We start from the raw sequence: 17,583 nt of genomic DNA on the forward strand, positions 1-17,583 counted from the left end.
GAGAAAACCTAGATTTGGGGAAATGGACTGACATGATACTGTCATGCATATCATGAAAGAATTATAGTTAACGTGTCCCAAGCATTAAGTGCTATGTTAGTTCATGACATGGAAAGGGTATATGCATTTTGGGTGGAAGGATCTCCCACAACCAAATTTCATTTTGGCCTTTCTCATCACACATCTCAAGGCAAGTCAGAACCAGTTGTAATGTGAAAATTGTATTTATATTTATTTTTTACTTTTTTGTTAAGTGCAGCACAATGTCACTTAGTCTTGACTTGTTTGACTGAGAGTCTGGGTTGACTTGCAGACTATTTAGGGCAATATGTGGAGATCTTCTATTTTTGTGAAGTGATTGACAGTGTGGTGGTTGCCTCAGATCTTACCTGCTAGTTTAGTGGGAAAGACATAAGGCTCCCCTCAAATTCTCACCTAGGCAGAGGGTATCCTCATTTTAGAATTAACTTTTTCTTTAATTTAAATATTTTCTTTAAAATTTATAGACATGGAAATGTTGAACAATCAATTGCTTATTTAACAAATGCTAGTGAAATATCTACATGGGCACTCTATTGTCTATCACAGAGATGTCCCCCAAAGGAACATCATGTTTAGTGGCTTATTTCCACCAGAGAAGAAGATTAACTATTTGAGGAATTAAGTATTTTTTGATTCTTATATAGTATCTCTTACAGCAGGAAGTTATTTACACAATAGAAATAAATGATTTTATACACTTAAGATATTAATATAGTCACACCTAGGATGCCTTTTCATGTGTATCATAATTCCTACAAAGAGTTTACACTTCATCTTTGAACTTATCTCTTGCCTGGAACTGATTCTTATTACTTCCTTTGTTTCTGAAATGCTTAGCTGCAAAGTATAGCAAAGTATTTTCCTGAAATGAGCACGCTCAGCTAAAGTCAATGTGGTATATGTAGACTGAATATTTGACAAGTAAATTATAGCTCCAAATATAGTAGATGTCATAAAATGTTTAGAATAAAACTGGGATTTGATTTTGTCTATGCTATGGAAGTAATCCGTGGGCACCATAATCCAAGGTTTGTTGTTTCTCTGTTGATGATTGAGAGGAAATTCTTCTACTTCCTCCAAAAATAGGAACAGCATAGTATGTAGTATTAACACAGTGTACATAGTCCTTAGAACCTATTATAGACTTTTATTATAGAGAGCTCTGGCTGTTCTCATAAATAACCAATAATAGGGGTGGATTATCAATATCTAGAAATGGGAAAGCATGAGAAGATTCTGTCTAACAAGTATAAGCTTACTGAACACCTCAAAGTGAGCAACTGCTCAACTCAGCAGGCTAGGACCCACTCCCACAAGAGACTCAGCCCAGCCATAGGCTGCAGCTGGCCCATCCTGTCTGGAACCATAGAGTGATAAACTTGCAACCACAACACCACTAACCCATTTGTTTTCATTCTCCAAAATGACTCTTAACAATGTTCCCATTTTTCTTTATGCTTTTTTCTGACTTTCATTATTGGGAAAAATTTCAGCTATCAGTAGAACATTTCAAAGACCTAAGGAGGAAAAAGAAACTAACTTCCTTTGAAGAAGATAATGGAATAGCAGAAAGGATGGGGAAATTACCTCAGAACCATTCTGAAAACAGTTAACAGACTATCTCAATACGATTCAACCCACCAGTTAGCCATCTATCTGTGATGATTGTCACAGCAAAGACATCCATGTAATTTAATAAATGAGCAGTTCTTGCCTACAGATATGACTAGCAGCCATACTGGGCATGACAACTAGGATAAGCTTGCTCTTGGAAGTATAACTTTTTTCCATTCTCTTTTCTGAGGATACAGAACAGGGGTAGCTGAGAAACAGATGGATGAATGAGGGTACCTGAACTTATTAATGATGTGGGTGCAGCAATATCACTGTGACAGTTTAAGTATATATTTAAAGACTTGTCCCATAATGGTACCTCTGACTATTGGAGTGAATACTTGAATCTAAGGTAATGTTATTAAGACAAACATTATTGTGCCACCATGGAACCAAATAAATAAATAAATCCCCAAGCTAAACAACAACAAAAAGCCCTATAAATCTCAACATATATTCTGCAAAGGTAGCTAAACTTAGGGGCGACATGGCCACTAAGCACATCTCTCTTGGTCATTTACAAAAACAATTTCAGTCTGGGGGCAAGGCCCCATTCCATTACTAACTTTCTTTTTCATACATCAAGCCTGACAAAATGCTGCAACCTGACACCCCAGCAGGCAGTTTTCACTATTGTACTAATGACACCATCTGTTATGAAGGTCACAACAATGTATCTTGTTTTAAATTTTTCTATGGAGTGATTTATTGTCTTGGCTATAAATTTGTAAGAAATAAAATGCTATTTCTTCATCGTCTCCTGAAGTGAAGGCTTTATTCACAGTTCCTAGCAAATGCATAGTTCAAGCTTGTCATTTTGGTGGGGGTGGGTTACAAAGTACCATGGCATGCAGCCACAGGCCAGTTCCTGGCTCACATCTGTCCCATAAAAGGAAAAAAGGTGTCTATATACTTTGAGATCTCCAGAATGAGGTTTTTCCTACATGAATTTTGGAAAATTATACAAGTCAAGGAGATATAGAGTAAAAGGATGTGAGAAAATTTCCTTTCTCATTCATCATGTTGAAATCTCCCAGTCTGTCACATGCTGTACTTTTACTGTGGTTCTTGGAGGCAGGGTATGGGACAATTTCTCCATGGAGAACAGGAATAACATCCTTGTTCTCCTTTGTAACAAAGATTAATTACAGTTGCAAGAGCTCAGCCTCAGCTCCTTTCTTCTATACCCATCATGATGCCTCCAGAAAGGATTTCAACCACTTACTCCCATCATTAATGTGAACCATGAAACTCAAAATGGAAAGCCTTGGGCAGATTTTACATTCCTTTTTTAATTTATCCATGACAAGGCATCCTATCCAGTGGAGGATAAATATGTGAACATCTAGGCTCTCAGTTGTCAGTGACCTGTGATTGTACGCCCACCACCCAAAGCAAATAACTGGAAAAGCATTACGTAGGACTTTGTGTTTGGTTCAGTTGTGAGGAAATACCTTTAGGTCAATATCTAATCAAATTTTGAATCTTTTTCTTTTTAAAAGGAGTTATTTCATTAAAAAATATGTATGTGTAGGTTCAGCGAGCATGAGATCAAGTGCCATGAAGATCAGAGGAGGGTGTCTGATCCCCTGGATGGAGTGTTACAGGCAGTTGAGAGAGACCCAGTGTGGGTATTAGGAACCAAACTCTGGTTGTCTGCAAGAGCAGCAGGTGCTCTTAACTGCTGAGCCCTCTCCCCAACATTCCTCAGCTTTTTGTGTTTCCTATATGCAAATTGCCTAGATGAAAATTCTGAAACGCTAATGAGGACTCAATACAACTGCTTATATATTTTAGGGAATAATTTTGCATAAAAGTCAGGTTAGGGAGTACATGGACTGTAACTCATTGCATTGGTGAGTATAGCTCTCTGAGTCGATATGGAATTTGCAACTGGACATGACTCAGCAAAAGACTATTTATGATAAGGTTCTAAACATAAATATAAAAAATCATATCTATGTTTTAATATAAGTGAAGTCTTCTTTTGGTAAAGCATGTGTGAAAACTTAGGAAGTTTTCCATCTTTTGCATAGACAAAAAGGACATTAGCACCTTTCCCACACCTCCTGTTGCTGATGGCTGGGCTGAATGGTTTTTCTCAGGCAAAGTTCATTCTTGAGGGACTGGTTGCTACCTGCTGTTCTGAGGGACCATGTGTCTCAGCAGAGATCCGGCTCCAGCAGTGGTACTCACCCTTCCCTGAGCACAATGTGCCATCTGCTGACTCACACAAACTCTTGCTTTGCTCTTCTGTCATGTTACACTTCCGTGGGTGCTGGCAGAGCTTGCCAAACCATCCTTTCTCACAAACACAACGACCACAGGAGCATGTGCCATGGCCTGTGAAACAACCAGAGGATGAGGATGAGGGGAAGATGTGACTAAATAGGCAGAAAAATCAGTTTGTAAGACAATGTAAATTGTAGGGTATCATCTCCCATCAGACATACACAGTTATTCTGACACATCATTGTTTAAAACAGTGTCCCAATAGAGATCTAGCTTAGCATGGCACATTTGGATGTGGTATAGGAGACAAGTTTTTGAAACAGAAATCTTGAAATGTTTTAAAATGGATTTATGAGTCCTTTCTGGATATTGGTCCTTTCTCATTTGCATTTCTATCAGCAGGTTGTGTTGGTGTCATTCTTCATTGTGCACACCACAGCACCCAGTTCAATTTTGAAGGCTAGTCACGTCACCACTGCTTGCAGCATTTATTAATTGTCCTCCTGTGGCTTACTAATAAAAACAAAAGGTATTCCTAATGATTTTTTTTTTACATTTCTCTTCATGAACAAGAGCAGATAAAGCATAAATACTCACGACTTTTATTGATGTATATAAGTTAAAAATTGCACAAGGTTTGTGTTCATATTTGACTTTTGGTTTTGGTCTTTTTGTTTCTGATATCTATTCCTGTTTTTTGAGATGTTTATCCTTTACTATGAAACACTGTGTTTGTGACAGTTATACAGGGGTATATAGTCCTGTTCACTTGTGTGCAAACAGCCATCTACTAGACTTCTGAATTTTTCAATTTAGTTTATTTATTTCTAGTGCTTTGTTTCTTTCCTGATAGTCACACTTTCTTACAGCCAGATACTCTCTGGACAGTCACCCCATGGTGTTGTGGGGTATTTGTAATATGAACAGGTATTGGTGTGATTGTTGTAATAAAAAGCTGAATGGCCAATAACTAGGCAGGACTTCCAGGCACACAAAGAACTCTGGGAAGAAGAATAGAAGAAGAGACGTCAGAAGACTCAGACCAGGTCAGACATGATATACTGAAGTGGTAATTGAGTCATGTTGCAAAACATAGATAAAAATCATGAGTTAATTAAGTTATAAGAACTAGTTAGAAAAAAGTCTAAGCTAAGGCCAAGCTTTCTTAATTAATAAGTCCCCATGTCATTATTTGCAGGCTGGCAGTCCCAATGAGAAAGCTTATTATATATGGCATCCAACATGGAGGCTCAAATATCCAAACATAGGGCCTGAGAAAGCTAAAAAAACAGTTCTGGACAAGGAGCCAGATGTAGCTTTTTAGTCCCGTGGTCTCTCAAGCAAGCCCAAGCTGATACTCCCAGCATACAAAGGTGTGGCTCCCTGCCTGTGGGCTTGAGGCAACAGCCAACGCCATGTGCTAAGCAAAACCACACAGTGGACACACTGGTCCTTTAAGGCTTGGCTCAGGTGGTCAGAGAACATTGCAGACACACAGAAAGCCAGGTCCAGAGACAAAAAAATCCTTTAAAAAGGTATAGTATGCTTAAAAGGGGCGTACGTGCTAAGAAAAAAAGAAAAAAGAAAGAAAGAAAATGAGTATATACTCATACAATCATAAAAAAGTTTAAAAATAATAAAATCTTTAAAGAGATAGAAAAGTAATTTGAAAAAAAAAATAAGCCATCTGAGGATAGAAAGTATTATAATACAGGAAGTTTAGACCTTACATGGTGCTTTGTTAATTTTGAATTTTTGAATGCTAATGAGAAGAGAAAGACAGGTGCTGAGAGACAGTGGATTGTGGAAGGGACCACTGAATTAAACCATCCTATATACTTTAGGGATGTCTTGGCTTCAAAATGGAAGTTGGACATTGTGTTATTTTGGGGGAGAGGTTGTTTCCACAGGAAACAAAAATCTACGGATTCCTTCAAAGTTAATTGAGATCAAATTTGACAAAGGGAGACTTCCTGAGGATCTTAGGTACAGGTATGAGGGACAAAGCCAGGAAATACCACAAGACGGGTGATGTGTATGCTGATCCCTCTGCATGGAAACAGCTCTGAGACTGGATGAGACATCATAAATCTTGTTGGCTATAGAATTCTCATGACTTATTATTACATGCCATCATTTCATATGGCATGGATAGAGGTTTGGTCATACAGTCCAAATAGACTTATAAAGTTGACAGATGCCTTTTGCCTGCCCAAACAAAAAACAGAAAATCATCTTTATCTGATGTGTGTACACTTCACATTCTATACTTGAGTTAATGCAAGATATATGTTACCTTTAAAAGTTTGTGTATTTTTAGAGCAAAAGGACCAGACACCAATAAAGATAAGTAGCCCAGGTGATCCAGCTTCCCAGAAAGCCTCTGTTGTAGTTTCCTCAAATGTCTGTATTCAGAACAATTTCAAAGCTGCTAGTTAAGATGGTCCAGTCTCACAGGCTATTCAGCCAAGACTTTAGATAAGCCTTGCACTTTCCCATCATTTGTAGAGATTAAACAAAACATAATACAGCGAGCTTTCCCAGGACTTGATCATTATCTCAATTTTTTCAGAGTCCCCTAAATATGTTGTCACCACCAGACGACAGGAAGCAGTCTAGAGATCATGACATCCACATTCTAAAGAGGTGGGATGAGTGGTTTCTGGTCACTCAATGGATGTTTATCAATTTTGAAGAGTTTGGTTATAAGTTATTATTGGTCATGGTCATGGATGAAACTAAGCTAAGGAGATTAGATTCAGGGATCTTGTTCTGAAAAGAAAAGGGAGGATACATAAATGATAAGATAAAAGGGTAGATTATTAAATCTACTTTAAAACTAAAAAGCAACTATTAATCTCAAATATTTTACATTGGTATGGATTTTTGTATATTGATACAAATTTAGGGTTATTTTTGTTAGAACATACTCTATATATGTTTCTACTCTTGTTTAAGGTATACAACTCATTTAAAAATGTAATGCATAATTAAGAAATACAGGTTAGCAGTTATTCATCTATAATAATCAAACTTGTAGTCAGGTTATGTATGTTTTCAAGGTTAAACAGATATATATTTTAAATAAATAGAAGGTCTGTCTTCAAACACTTCAGAGACCTACAGAATATGGTATTTTAGATATTTTAATAACATAAGGCTTTTCAATTCAATTGGGTCCTCTGGAAGAACAGTCAGTACTCTTAACCACTAACCCATCCTTCCAGCCTTTATCATTTTACACTGTCATTTGAATTTACTTAAAATATGTTCAACCTACATCTGCTGTATTCAGTAGGGCAGACATTTGGAGCTGTTTACATTTCAATTTAGGCTGTGTCATTTTGTTGTAATAAACTATTAACTGTGAATATAAGAAAAAAAATAATGCTGTTCATAACAGTGAGACATGGATGCTCCTGGCAGGACCAATACTTCAAAAAAGGATGATGAGCATCAAAGAACTTCCATATATAGTTTACTTTTAATATGGCAGAGTAAGTCACTGGGCAAGAGACTACCCTTTCCTCAATTGATGACAGAATGTTGTCCAAACTGAACAAACAGTACACAAAAAAGGTGACTGTCAAACTTTGCCAAGACAAGTGGGACAATTCTTCAAAAATTCCTGCTTCACAGAAAAGTCTGTCAGATATTCTAGGCCTGTAGGCCAAAGATCTATGCCCCAATGTTGCAGAGGAACCCTGAGGTGACTGTACAAGCAGTCAGGAGTCACTATCATTTCTGTAGTTTTGGAAGTAGTTTGCTCTGTACTTCCTGTTTACTCAAGTAATATTTTATCCTTTTTGAGTCTCTGATCGGGATTGAAGACTACATAGTTATGCAGTTTTGCTTGTTACCAAATTAAAAAAAAAAAACTTACATAAAGGTGTAAAGTGTATAAGGTTGAGAGACACAAAAGCTTAAGTTGTTTATCTAAGATGTTTTAAGGTCTAAAAAGATATTTTAGGATGGTAATACAAGTTATGATAGAGATTGGTTTAGGTATAAAACTTTGGACTCACTAAAATAGGATGCATAATACAGTGTTTTCTCTGCATTTGCCAAATATGTATGGACATGACATTGTGAATGTAATCCTTACTTGATAATTGTTCTTATTATAGAAAGTTTTATTGTATTAAAGTTAAAACCTTTCCTTTTTGTTTAAACAAAAAGGGGGAAATGTTACAGAATATTTCTTTACACTGAGTGAAGATGTGTTACTTTGCTTTAATAAAGAGCTGAATGGCCAACAGCTAGGCAGGAAGAGGTTAGGTGGGACTTCTGGGGATGCAGAGAACTCTGCAAAGAAGAAAGGTGGGGATGCCAGCAGACTCAATACAGATGTCAGACATGCTGTATTGAAGAGAGGCAATCAAGCCACGGTGCAGAACGTAAATTAATATATGAGATAATTAAGTTACAAGAACTACTTAGAAATCTCCATGTCATTATTTGCAGGCTGGCAGTCCCGATGAGAACGCTTACTACGCCCCACTGCCTTTCTTTAATCATCTTTACTTATCTGTTTATAGTCTTCCTTGACAATTAACCAAACTATGGAATTTCTCTGTTTCTGTCTCTTTGTCTCTGTTTCTTTCTCCTCTCCTCCCCCCTTCTCTCTCTCTCTCTCTCTCTCTCTCTCTCTCTCTCTCTCTCTCTCTCTCTCTTTGTGTGTGTGTGTGTGTGTGTGTGTGTGTGTGTGTGTGTGTGTGTATGTGTGTGCTGTGCCTGAAAAAGCTGGAAAAGTTATTTATTTATGAAGTGTTGAAAACAGAATCTGGTCCCCTAGAAGAGTAACAAGTACTTTAAACTGGTGAGCCATTGCTCTATCACCTATACTGCACGTTACTTTTTGAGACAGAATTTCCCTCGGACCCAGGAGAATATTGACTTGGATAGTCTGCTGGCCTGGATGCCATAGGGATCCTTCTTTCTTTACTTTTCAAGAAGTGATACATGCCACCACTATTCTGCCTTTGACATGGGATTTAGAGATCAGACACAGGTTATCATGTTTCTGCTGCAAGTGCTTGACCAACAGAGCCATGTCCCCAACCCAAATCATGAGATTTCTGTTGACTATAGAGATTTCAGGAATGTGCCTTTAGGCACAAAAATCTCCTGAGGCCCTATTTCTGTGATTCCCTACTTGCTTTTCTGTTACCATGGTAATTAGAACCTTCTTACTCTCCCTACATAATTTTCTTTCCAAAAGTGATCCTTCAGTATTTTCCATTCCTGTTAAATGCACAACTGTTCTAATCACACAGTTCAAAATGTTTTGAATATGATTGAATATCTTTAATTCCCTTCATAAATGGAGCTGTCAAGCCTGTTAGTAGTACCTACAACAGAATATCCTAAAACTCTGAGATAACTCCCTACCAGGTTTCACATTCTTGCTCCGAATGCCCTAGCCCATACTTCTCACATCACAGCTTTCCTACGAGTGCTGTAGGATTCCCTGTTGTTCAACCAAGAGGTCCTTTGTGTGCTTTAGATTCCTAAAAATCAGAGCTCTAAGCTACTTTTCTAATCTTACTCTGTCTCTCCTCCTTTTAACTCACTGACCCAAGTTTCCTATGCATTTCTCACACTTGGAGTAGGAATGCCTTCCTCTCTCAATATATATTGCCTTATCTAAAAATCTCAGCAAATGATTGACTACACTTTCATAAAGAATTCTCTGAAATCTGCAAGTAGATCTCATTTAATGCCCTCTAAGATTATTTTCTATTTGAACATATGTGTGTGTGTGTGTGTGTGTGTGTGTGTGTGTGTGTTTACTTGAGTTCACATCCAAAGCCTGTGCATATTTTCAGCATTTTACTCTACTCTGAGCTACATCTTGAGTCTCACTTTGAAACTTCAATACAAATTTTGTTTCTCACTTTGCATGGAAATCTCTAGTATTGAATGAGGCATTGTGCTATTAACTAGGATATCTTTGAAAAAAGATATATCACTCCTCATAGACAAAAATATAATATAAAATTTTATGTTAGGAAAAAGGACCATATTTGCCATTTATTAGCTCTTTTGTCACATCCTTTCACAAAATAAAATTAGCAACTATATCAGACAGTCATCAAAATGCATCAGCATTTAAATTTTGGTTTGTCATTTATATGCAACTTCCCTTAGTTAAAATATTAATCAATTTTGAAAGCATATTCTTTATGTGACTATAATTCAGTCATCAATTCAAGAAATGTATGCACTGGGCATTTTAATAACAGTGAGAAATATAGTAGAATAAAGCAGACTTTGGCCCTTTTTCATGGCATTTACAGTCTGCTAGGGGTAAACACAAGTCATAGCAAAATATACACTTGGGTTACTAGATCTTAAGAAAGCTATTACTACTCAAGAGTGAGAACAGGGCAAACAAACGTACTCAGAGAAATATTCAGCAAAACCAGGCATGAGAAGGAGCCAGGCAGTCAATGTTCTAGGAACAGAGCCTAGAAATCCTTGGGACAAGAAAGAGCTGGGAACGTTTCAGGCAGTGAAGGCCAACCGTTTGAAGAAAAATGACTAAACGATTAGTCAAATGGGAGTGAAGTTCATAGCAAGTTTTTTATTTTTGGTAAAGAATTCAAATCTGTCCTGAGAGGAATGGAAAAATGACAGAAGACATTAGGCCAGATGATGTGGCATAATTAACAACTTGCAACTTCACTTAAGTAACAGAGTGGGGTTGGGTGTGTTGGGGCATGTGAGTTTGGAGAATGTGGAAGTCTGCTGATGATCAGGTCTAAGTGGAAATGTTTGATTTCTGTCTTGATGGTAGAACGTGGTCTTATGGGATAAACTGTGAGACTGGAGGTAATGTGTATGGGAAAAACAAAACCAGAATAAAAACGCACTTTATCAAATAAAGTTATAGGAGGTTTAAGGAAGAAGATTGGCTCTTTGTTGAATTTCCTGAGTTTAAGGACACTGAAATACAAAATCAGATAACTAACTGCATTCAGCTTGGAGCTCAGAGAACAGACTGGGGCTGGTGCCTGGCAAACACATGCTGAAGTTTACAATATGAGTTTTAGAAGTGAGTGAGCCTACCCAGGGGAATAAGTTCTGACAAACTCTAAGTTTTAAGGCAAGGATAAAAAAAAAAAAAAAAAAAAAAGCCAGACAAGGAGTAAAATTCAGCAAAGGAGGAAAATACCATAACAAAAAGAGTGTCTTAGAAATGAAACCTACTGAGCACAATGTTACTGAAAATTTGAGTTAAAAAAAAAAAAAAGGAAAGCATACAAGCAGGCAATTAGTTTTAAGTCAGCTTTTTCTCTAACAAGCATTACTGCATCACCACTGAAAGTTATAGAGTAAAACAGACAGGGCCAGCAGAACTCTGAAATAAGAAATAACCTGTACTGAGAACAACCTCACTGCTAGTGGTAGAAATAACAGTGATGCGCATTATGGGATTATCTCTAGAGTTTGAGTTTAATGAACTATTTCCAAGACCGTGATCCTGCCTTTGCCTGGCTTCCTTTGTGGTGGTATTGTGTTCCCCCAAATATTGTGTCAGAGAACAGAAAAGCCACTAGTTAGGCAGTGATAGCACACGCCTTTAATCCTAGCATTCCAGAGGCAGAAATCCATCTGGGATCTCTGTGAGTTCAAGGCCACATTGGAAAGAGCCAGGCATGGTGACACATGCCTTTAATCCCAGAAAGCAAGCGAGCCTTTAATCCTAGGGAGTGATGGTAGAAAGCAGAAAGGTATATAAGGCGTGAGGACCAGAAACTAGAAGCATTTGGCTGGTTAAGCATTCAGGCTTTTAAGCAGCAGTTCAGGTGAGAGCCATTGGAATGAGGACACAGAAGCTTCCAGTCTGAGGAAACAAGACCACCTGAGGAATTGGCAAGGTGAGATTGGCATAGCTGTGGCTTGTTCTGTCTCTCTGATCTACCAGCATTGACCCCAATAACTGGCCTCAGGTTTGATTTTATCAATAAGAACTTTGTACAGATTTATCAATAAGTCTTTGTACAGATGACCAACTTTTCACAGGCAAAACCCCATTCCTCTTGTCTGACAAGGTTACCTTGTCTCATTGTCTTCCCTTCCCTTACACAAAAATATCCACTAAGAATGTTTGACACTTCATTGTGTAGTGTAGTACTCACCATAGGTGCGTATTTACATTTAGTTAACCTAGATAATATTTCTAAAAATTAGATTCTTAATGTTGTTAAACATAGGACAATTTCTCAATAGCCACATAGGTAGGTTGGTATTATAAATAATTCAGATATAGGAAACTTCTGCATACTGTGTAAGATCTATTGAATGTGTTGACTGTAGATAATGACCTTTCCCAATGCAACTCAGTTTGCTAACTCTGTTAGACTGTTCCTTAAACCATTGTGATTATGTTCTAATAACCCATTTTATCTTTTAATGATTAGATTAAACACTACACACCACTTGTCCAATATCATCCTCCCTTTCTTAATATTAAGAGAACCCTCAATACTTTTGTTTGTTTCAGAGAGGTGAAATCTGCCCAACTTAGATATTACCTGATCTACAATGGTCATATGATTTGGCTCTAATAAATGAGACATAAAAGAAAGTCTCTTGGTGAAGTTTCCAGGAAACTTGTTCCTTAAGGGGAATGAGATAAATAGGCAGCATGCATCCTTTTTTTTCCTTTTCTTTTCTTTTTTTCTTTTTTGTATCTTTTCCTTCTCTTTTCTTTTTCTCCGGATGATGGACACATTAAAGGCTGTCTATGAGAATGAGAATAAAACTCATGCTTTGAGAACAGAGCACAAGTAAATACAGAAAAGGTTTAGGATATGGGTGGGACTCTGACACCCACCTCTCATCTATTTGTGGAGTGCCACCATACAGAATTATAGTGTCAACATCTTTGCTTAAGCACAGTCCCCAGTGATATGTGATTTTAAGATGTAACTGGTGTCACTCCCATAACTGTTATGCTGTTCATCTTAGGAAGCCTTCCTCTTCTTCAGAATCAGAACCCAGCAGTTCCTGGTATTGCTGAATTTGTAATTGCAGACAGTATGATTTCCTTCAAATTGCATCCATGAGCTGGAGAAGTCCCAGAAGAAATGGGAACTGATTGTGTAATTAAGAGGTGGCTGTTCATTATCTTTTCTTGCTTCTTAAATTGGACCCCTGGGCAGCTATTCTAGGAGCAAGGGGTGATAAAAAAAAAAAAAAGCAGTCTATTTCTCATTCTCACCCTGCGTATAGGACATGCAGGAGAGAAGCCTCTGATTAAGCTTATACTCACTAAAATAATTACACACACATGTGAACCAGCATCAGAATATGTTCTCTTTATGGAATCTGAAATTATGCATTGCTGAAAATGAACATCTTAGGAACTATCAGTCAGACAAAGCATTTTTAAAGAGTGACTTATTTGAAAAGAAATCCATGCCAATTATATCCATTTTATTTGTTAAAAAATATTTAGAGAAAATCTACATCCCTGTATGGTGATGAAACATGATCCACACACAAGCTAAATAAATGAAGAAAATTCCTACTTCACACTGATTTTCTTTTTGCCATTATTATGACTCTTTGTGAGGTTTCAATTTTAGTTTAATTGAAACTGAACCATTGAAAATTATGAAATTAGTTGCATTCACCTTTGAGTACAATTGATAAATTATCTTAACCTGCCAGAGTGGGTTTAGTCATCTTTAGTTTTATTGTTAGGAGGGTGGATTAACAATGTTTCTTGGTTTTTACATGCTTGCTGACTAAGTAGACATGTGGTTGTTTGAGATTAACATATTTGTTAGTTAATATTCTCAAATAGTCCCTGCTTTGAGTTAGAAGCTATATTTAGTTTTATGGCCAAATCCTGAGTATGCAGAGTTCTAGAAAAAAATGTCAAAGTTAACCCATGGATCAGTCTAGTGGTAAATTGATCAAATGGTCCAAACTCAAAAATTTCAATTTATTCTATGAGTCCAACCTAGAAGAATAGTGTCCAAATGTTTCATACTTAAGTGAGAGGGCCAGGGAGCCAGACCAGAGCCATGACAGGTTTCTAATAGCCCTGCTAGGGACCAGGCCTTAGTTTCAGTTTGCTGGAACTGGCTGGAGCTGAGGAAGTCACAGCTCAGGGGTAACCAATCAACAGGCACCCCACAGCCTTCTGCTGACTCAGCAGAACTCCATCCCCCCCACCCCTCCAAGGCTTCTGCTAGGTAAGAAAAGCTTTTCCTACCCTGCAGCTGGAAGGTCCCTAACCATTAGAGCCTCCCACCAATCAGCCCCCAGACTAATCTTTCCTCCACCAATCAGCACCAGATTAATCCCTCCTCCCTGGAATTTCCTTAACTCCACTTAAGAGGAGCTTTCATATCTCCCTTTGGGGTCACCATTTGCCACTCCAACATGTTGGAAATAATAAATGCTCTTGTTGATTGCATATATGACTGATGGTCTTTTTTTTTGGGGGGGGGCTTCTCTCAGACCCTAACACTTAGTAATGGTATACCCACCACTGGCTGGCTCTAACAGGAAGAACACTACCTTCCTAGTTAACTTTAACTTTCAACTGGACACAGCCTACAATCATCTGAGAAGGGAATCTCAAATAAGTGATTGTCTCCATCAGACTGTCCCATGGGCATGTCTGTGGGGATTGTCTTGATTGCTAACTGATGTAAGGGGTACCAGCTGTATAATCAATGCAATTTAATGTACTGGAGAATTTGGACTTTCACTAATCATATTGCCAAAATATTTCAATAGGGCTAATGGACTTAGATTTGAAAAGAGTTCTCCCTCTTAAAGGACACTTAGAAAGAAATACAATAAAATGTCATCAGATATTATTTTGAGTGATATGGTTATTAATGAATTTCATTTTGATCTTTGCTGTGTTCTGTAGTTAATTGTTTCAAAGGAAAATACTCATTTAAAAATAATTTTTCATATTCCACTATTTGTTGGAAAAATGGATCATGAAATGTACAGGCAACAGATGGAACTAAAATATGATATAAAGTGAGGTAACCCAGGATCAGAAAGATAAATACTATGGTTTATTTTTTCTTTTATGCTGTTAGCTTTTAACTTTTATGTAAGTGTATTTTTGTGAGATTGAGTGTGGGTATAGGCTCAGAAATAACTAGAGAGGCATCCACAAGAGGGGGAAGATGTTATTTAGGGGAAGATTTGGAAATAATAAAATAACACATATGGAGTAAGAAAATAAGAAAAAAAGAAGTAGGAATACTGAGGGTGAAAGGATGAAACAGAATGGATCAAAACAAAGTATGTATGAAAATGTTTAAAGAATTTTGTTACTTTGCATGCTGATTAAAAAATGAATCAAAAAAATAAAAACATCCTTTAATCTGTTAAAAAAAAAGCAGTATCTAAGACAATGTATAACAAATAGAGGCAAAATACTTTTTATTGTAAATAATAACTGACTAGAGAGCACCTAACAAAGCATTTCCAAGGACAAGTTCAAAGTCAACTAAGAATGAGTTAAAGTTTCAAGAAAATGTGGCTGGAAGGACGGCTCAGCAGTTAAGAGCACTCACTGCTCTTGCAGAGGCCGTAGGTTTGGTTCACAGCACCCATCTCAAGCAGCTCATAATAACCTGCTACTCTGGCCCCAAGGAATCTGATGCTCTCTTCTGGTAGCTGTGGGTACCTGCATGCACTTGGTACAAATACATATCCTTAGGCATACTCGCCATGCATAAAATAAAATGAATAAATATTTTTTAGAAGACACCAGAAAATGAAATATGTTTCCTCAAAATAACAAATATGTTTTAATCTCCATGATTTTTCTTAGCCTTCTCAAACCTAGATGCTTTCACATAAAACACCACAATCCAGATATTAGCTGTTGTAAATCCAATCCAAGTCTGCTGCAACTAAGAGAATTCTATGCTCCAAAATTAGTAGAAGCTTTCATTTTCTCTTTAGTGTATCTGTGTTTCCCTGAACTTCTAATTTATTTGAAGAATATTCTTTTATGCTTAGTTTGAAAATAACTTGAATTGGTGGAGAGATGAAGGGGAAGGGCAGAAGACAGGAAAGAAGTTTGACTATATCCATACTCACAACACTCCACTGAGTTATGTGTCTTGTGGAGGCATTGCACACAGAACAAAAGTAAAATAGTTTCCTGAAGGAGGTTGTTTAGAAGCAGGACTGGTGCCATTATTCAGAAGAATTCAAAAGGATAAGGAGCAGAATGTTAGATAAAAGGGCAGAATCATGATATATCCCAATTTCTCCATCCCAGTTAACCTCAAATGAAGAACCCATCTTTTCAATAAAGAGACAACTGGCAAGTGTAATGTAAAGCATAAGCTCCTCCTCATCTAACATGGCAAAGAACCCAGGAGTCAATGGGGTTTACCCTGGCTCTCACTGATACCATTGAACCAGGAACATTTGTAAATACTGCTTATCCTCTGGAATTACATCTCTCTTCAGGTTCAATTAAATATTCAGATTCTTGTTTCAAACCAGTCTCCTTTTAAGAAGAGCTCTTCAGTGCACCAATATTGACGCTTCTATCTCAGAAGACGAATTCCACCTCTGTAGGAGCCCAAGTCTCATTCTATGATTCCTCAAACATAGGTTTAGGTATCCCTCACGCAGAATATGCATATTGTTAGTTATAAAAATCATGAGAATTTGAACTGTTTGCTTTATTACCAAAATTGCTTCAGGTTTAAACATCTTCCACAATGGAAGTTCTCTTGCATTTTAAGAATAGCTGAGAAATAGAAGAAAATCATGATATTAAGACAGCTAAGGCTCATATAGTTTCATCCATAAAGCAATAATTAGAAAATAGAGAAATTAAAACAGCAGCATTTTTACTCACCACCTTAATAATGTCAGTACCGTTCACCTTTCCAGTGGCATTTAAAATGAACTATAGCTGATTGTCATTAATCCTAGATTTGTATTTGCAGATTCACTTATTTCTAAATTTATTTGCAGCTCCAATCTCACTACTCACAGAATGAGAGCATATATGTGGAACAATGGAAAACACTGTGGTTCAGATTCATATTCCTGGCTAGGGTAAAAAAAATCATGTTTTCCTTCATTTTTAGCTTTCAAATCCTGAACAAGTATTTCTTACCTGGTCACTTCAATGCCACATTTTGTTCTTTTTTTATTCCCATTTTGATGACTCAAAGAGTGTTTGGTACAGTACTGAAAAGCATTCTTGTTTTCATGAGTACAAGAAGGCCATGATATGTCTTATACAAAAATACATATGTTAGGTGAGGTTTGATCAGACATGATCAGGTCTTGAGTTCAATATCAATTTATCAATTATATTTAAATGAAGTATGTTTGAACAAAATAAAACAAAAATATGCATTAAGCAGTCATTCAAAATATTGTGACCAAAAGCAAGAATCTAACTCGCATTTCTCTTGGGTCTAGTGATTCTGCACTTATTAATTTAGTGTTGAAAATGGTCTTCTAGAACATAAGTAACACAAATACAAAGGATTGAGTATATACTGGCCTTTATTATTGGGGAATATTATTAGACAGAACACCATGGATGACTAGTAAGTTATAGGCAGTGTTTCTGACTTTTTATTCTTACTTATAATATGACCAGGGCATGGTAAGAAGATTCCCTCCCAGCAGGAACTGTCCCTAACTGAGTAATAAAACTCAGTGATATGT

General features: G+C 37.0%; 1 protein-coding gene across 1 annotated transcript in view; it reads right to left on the bottom strand.

Annotated features, from left to right (window-relative positions):
• The window catches only part of Itgbl1 (integrin subunit beta like 1), a 245,340-nt gene that overhangs the window by 4,381 nt on the left and 223,376 nt on the right, over positions 1-17,583 (bottom strand). The window contains exon 9 of the mRNA XM_028868297.2: positions 3,853-3,999. Within this exon, the coding sequence (XP_028724130.1) occupies positions 3,853-3,999 (147 nt within the window). The remainder of the gene's footprint in view (positions 1-3,852; positions 4,000-17,583) is intronic.

This window comes from Peromyscus leucopus, chromosome 9, assembly GCF_004664715.2.
Source record: "Peromyscus leucopus breed LL Stock chromosome 9, UCI_PerLeu_2.1, whole genome shotgun sequence".
NCBI classification, from domain to species: Eukaryota; Metazoa; Chordata; class Mammalia; order Rodentia; family Cricetidae; genus Peromyscus; species Peromyscus leucopus.